At 38.4% G+C, this 5,102-nt stretch overlaps 1 protein-coding gene across 1 annotated transcript; it reads left to right on the top strand.

The window, feature by feature from the left end:
- The first annotated feature begins 552 nt into the window (after window positions 1-552).
- LOC130630262 (uncharacterized) lies at window positions 553-4,861 on the top strand. Its single transcript, XM_057443690.1, has 4 exons — window positions 553-1,173; window positions 1,257-3,234; window positions 3,341-3,563; window positions 3,625-4,861. The coding sequence occupies exons 1-4, from the start codon at window positions 553-555 to the stop codon at window positions 4,859-4,861; spliced, it is 4,059 nt and encodes a 1,352-aa protein (XP_057299673.1).
- Window positions 4,862-5,102: the final 241 nt, after the last annotated feature.

The following is a 5,102-nucleotide window of genomic DNA, read 5'->3' as shown; positions in this document are numbered from 1 at the left end:
GGCTAAAGATTTCAGTCATAGTTAGTTAGTTAAGAAAAAGAAAGGAAAGAAGTAGCCATAGTTGTAGCCATAGTTGTAGATAAAGACAGCAAAATATCAGTTTATCTACATTTTTTAGCAGTCTAACTAGCTTCTTTACATCACTACTCACGTCATCCTTATCTGTTTGCCTGCCACAAGACTGTTACAAATGTGTGAAAAGAAGCCTGTCTAGCTAAAGTATCCTATATATATATACAGCTAGCCTTATGTATTAAAGGGAGGTTGTGTTTTTATGTATATGTTTTTAAGACTAGCTACCTAAGTTAAAAGAGTTTCTCTTTCTATTATGGTTTTTAGTATAGATACAAGACCAAAACAAAGGTTATCAGAATCTATATAACTTGGAACATAGAAACTGCGAGTAAGAAATTCTATAGTTCTTAAATTTGAACAAGTTAGCTTCATTAATAATTATACATATATATAGATCATTTTCTTTTCTCATTTTAGGAATTGTGGTATATACCTATAATTTGTTTCATTTAGTTTTAATCAGGATATATATATATAATGTCAAATGAGTCTGGAATTAATGACAGCAGTAATACTGTTCGTGGTTTTAGGCTGTTTAATAATTTAGGTAGGTTTGTGTTGCAACAGCATGACAATAATCAAGGTTTGGTAGGTGCCATCTTGAGGCAAAGACCACATATTTCCCAAAATTTTGAATTGCCACAAGAAATGCAAAGAAATGTAGTACCACGTTTATCAGATAATGATGATGTTTCCTTAGCTAGACGCAGGCAAAATGCTCAATGTGTTGCCTCTTTACGTCGATTGGAATCGACTGATCAGGCCAATAATAGGCGGCATAATGATGCTGTTAGACATGCGGCTAGGCGCAATGCAGAATCAGCTCAGCAAACTCGCAACAGACAAGTTATGGATGCTCAACGGCACGTTGTTGCTAGACAATTAGAATCTAATGAGCAGGCTGCCAATAGACGTGCTGAAAATGCTCATAGACAAGCCATGGCCCGAGAAATGCATAATGCGCCGTATTATAATATTGCACGTCAAAATGTATTGCCTAATTTATATTTTTTAGGTGCTATGGACAAAAAATGTGATTATTGTCAAGCTTTAAAGTTTGAAAATGAAAATTGTTTTAAATGTTGTCACACTGGTAAAGTTGCATTAGATAATTTGTCTCCTTACCCTCAGCAGCTTGGGGAATTATTAACAAATGCAGATACTGTATTTCAAACTTTTAGTCAAATATACGTAAGTATAATAGTGCCGTTGCCTTTGCTTCTTTTGGAGCAAACTTTCGCCCCCCACCTGGCCGTGGACCACCATGCTTTCGTATCTGTGGTCAAATATGGCATCGTGTTGGGGGTCTTCACCCTCCTGAAGGACAAACCCCTGTTTTTAACCAACTTTATATTTATGAAGCAGGTAGGGCTCTCAACGAAAGAATGGCACGCCAAGAAAATAATGGCTGTCGTGAAGACGTGATGCGAACTGTTCAAGATGTTATGGACAGAGTAAGCCCGTTTGCTGCTGCCTATAGGTACATGGCTGAAGTTGAAGCTGAAGAATTGAATCAGGCAGCAGCACAAAACCGTGCTCCATCTGAAGTGCGTATGTACATGAGAGTTGGCAATGACCGAAAGCGCTACAACTTGCCACATCATGATGAAGTTGCGGCAGTATTTGTTGGCCAAGATGGAGCACCTCCTGGAAACAGGGATGTTGTTATCTATCCGCGTGGAGGTGATTTACAGAATATTTCCACAATGTCTGCAAACTTGGATCCAATGGTGTATCCTCTTTTTTTTCCAAGGGGTGAACCAGGTTGGCATAATAGGATACCTCATGTTGCTGTACGTGCAACCCGTACTCGCAACACTACTACAATGTTGCAGTATTATACTTACCGTTTAGCTGCTCGGGAATATTTCAGCCCGATTCATTATGGTAAGAAATTGTTTCAGCAGTATTGTGTTGATTCTTATGTTAAATTTGAAGGTAATAATTTAAATTACATTCGAGCAAATCAAACCAACCTTCGTGTTGATAGTTATGAAGGTTTAGCTGACCATTTGAATGCACGAGCTGAAGAGCGAGGCCTTCAACCAGGTCGTATTGTTGTTCTTCCTTCGAGTTTTCAAGGAAGTCCACGTGCCATGGCTCAAAACTATCAAGATGCTATGGCAGTTATTGGTAAGTTTGGAAAACCTGATTTTTTTCTGACTTTTACGTGCAATCCAAAATGGCGTGAAATTACAGAAAATTTGTTTGCAGGCCAACGTGCACACGATCGGCCTGATTTAGTTTCTCGAGTTTTTAAATTGAAACTAAATGAACTCCTTAAAGATGTTACTGAAATGGGAGTTCTAGGTAAGACTATAGCACATGTGTATGTTATAGAATTTCAAAAGAGGGGTTTGCCTCATTGTCATTTGTTAATTCATTTAGATCCCAATGACAAACTTAGGGATGCAGATGACATAGACAGTGTTATTTCAGCAGAAATTCCTAATCAACAGGAACACCCTGAGCTGTTTGAAGTTGTACGATCGTGTATGATTCATGGATCATGTGGACATCTGAATCCTAATTCCAGATGTATGGAAGATGGTGTTTGCACAAAAAGTTTTTCAAAGAACTTTTTAGCATCTACGGTAGCTGAAGTCAACGGATATCCATTATATAGACGTCGTGATAATGGTATACATATCAATGTCAATAATGTTGACGTAGATAATCGCTGGATTGTTCCATATAATCCATGGCTTTCCAAGAAATACAATGCACATATAAACTTGGAGGCGTGCATGTCTGTTAAATCTGTTAAATACCTCTATAAATATATTTATAAAGGTCATGATTGTGCCAACATTGAGATCAATGAACGTATTGATCATGATGAGGTGCAGACATTTTTAGATGCACGGTACGTCAGTGCACCGGAAGCCATATGGCGTCTTTTTGAATTTACCATGCACCAACAATCTCATGTTGTCCATAGATTGCCAGTGCACTTGCCAAAAAACCATATTGTTTATTTTCAGCAAGGACAGGCTGAAGAGGCTCTGGACAGAGCTGCAGATCAGGCTACAAAATTAACAGCTTGGTTTGTGTTAAATGCAGAGAATCATGATGCTCGCCAATATATGTATCCAGACATTCCTCTTCATTTTGTTTTTAATAAGAACAAAGTTTGGAAACCAAGACAACGCGGTCATGGTAAAATTGTGTCCAGAATGTATAGTGTGTATAGATTTACGAACTGTCAATGGCAATGTTGCTGAAACATTTCGTGACGCCTGTTTATTGCGTGGTCTCCTGCAAGATGATACTGAATGGAACAATACTTTGCAGGAAGCTGTTAACTTTCAGATGCCTCGACAATTAAGGCAACTGTTTGCTGTGATACTTACTCACTGCGAACCTTCTGATCCTTTTACTTTGTGGACAAGATACAAGGATGCAATGTATGAAGATTATATTCGCCAAATGAATGAGGAACATGCTGAGTACAGGCTGCTTCAAGATATTAATTCTGTACTTAGAAGGTGCTGGTGGTAGTGGTAAAACCTTTACTTATAATTACCTTATTTCTGAACTTACAGGTAGGAGTTTTCAAGTTGGAACTGCTGCATTTACTGGCATAGCAGCAACACTTTTGAAAAAGGGTACCACCATTCATAGACTATTCCGGTTACCTGTTCCTATTGTAGAGAACAGTACATGCAAGATAACCCCGGTTTCTGCTTATGCTGCAGAATTGCGACAAAAGAGTCTATTTTTACTTGATGAAGCTTCCATGATTCCTAAGCATGCTTTTCATGCAATAGATCGTCTTCTACAAGATATTTGTAATAATGAGCTTCCATTTGGAGGTAAAGTTGTTCTTTTAGGTGGTAATTTTTCACAGTTACTGCCTGTTGTCAGAAAAGGAAAAGCAACTGAAATTGTGGACATGTGTTTAAAAAGTTCTCCACTATGGCACTTGGTTAAAGAATTTCGATTACATCGAAACATGAGAACAAGGCCAGGAGAACAACAATTTGCTGCATGGCTTCTGCAACTTGGGAAAGGTGTTTTACCTGTTCGGGAGCAAGAACCTTTCCAAGGCGCAATTGAAGTGCCATCCCAATGTGTGATACAAAATGAATGTATTGTTGATACTTTGTTTAGGAATCTTTCACCGGAAATTATGGCATCATCTGTGGTACTAACACCCACAAATGATGACTCACTTACCATTAATGATCAGGTGTTGGCGCTGTTGCCTGGTGAAGAAAAAGTTTTTTTTAGCGCAGATGATGTTGTGTGTGATGAGGAGGAGGAACGGAATCAATATCCGGTAGAATTTTTAAATAGTATCACACCTTCAGGTATGCCTCCTCATTGCCTTAAATTAAAAACTGGTGCCATTGTTATGTTATTAAGAAACATAAACATGAATAATGGTTTATGTAATGGCACTCGACTAATTATAAGACGTCTTCATGACAACTGTGTCGATGCTGAAGTACTCACTGGCAATGCCATTGGAGATAGGGTACTTATTCCAAGGGTGCAACTTGCACCTTCGGATACAGGTATGCCTTTTGTTTTACGTCGCAGACAGCTTCCACTAAGGCTGTCTTATGCTATGTCAATAAACAAGGCACAAGGTCAAACCTTTGAAAAGGTTGGAATATTGTTGCGCAGGCCATGTTTTTCTCATGGTCAGCTGTATGTTGCTTTTTCTAGAGCAAGAGCATTTGGTGATGTTCGAGTAAGTGTTGTTCCCTCATCCAGGCAAGGGTTTTTTAATAGGGAATGTTATACTCAAAATGTGGTTTACCGTCAGGTTCTTACATAATTTATTGAACAATTGTGTTGTAGTATATGTAATGCAAATATAAAGTAAACAAAATAGATAATTTGCTCTTTATATCTATCCGCCGTGTTGTGCGAAATGTACTGCCAACATGAGAGTAGCGTGCACTGTTGATGGGGGTAAATGTTCCTATTCGGTGCACCCATGTCTTATACATTTATAAGGCTCATCAGAATAATTAGGGTTCAGCAGTATCCTAAAGTCAGGGGGGGAGGTTTTTATC

This window comes from Hydractinia symbiolongicarpus, chromosome 1 (assembly GCF_029227915.1).
Source record: "Hydractinia symbiolongicarpus strain clone_291-10 chromosome 1, HSymV2.1, whole genome shotgun sequence".
Taxonomy (NCBI): Eukaryota; Metazoa; Cnidaria; class Hydrozoa; order Anthoathecata; family Hydractiniidae; genus Hydractinia; species Hydractinia symbiolongicarpus.
Note: the sequence above shows the minus strand (reverse complement) of the source record. Positions and strands in the feature narration are given on the sequence as shown.

Coding starts and splice junctions, on each gene's coding strand:
- LOC130630262 (XM_057443690.1), top strand. CDS start 553: ATGTCAAATGAGTCTGGAATTAATGACAGCAGTAATACTGTTCGTGGT. Junction 1,174..1,256: donor AATGTTGTCACACTGGTAAA/GTTGCATTAGAT, acceptor TCAAACTTTTAG/TCAAATATACGTAAGTATAA. Junction 3,235..3,340: donor ACCAAGACAACGCGGTCATG/GTAAAATTGTGT, acceptor GTCTCCTGCAAG/ATGATACTGAATGGAACAAT.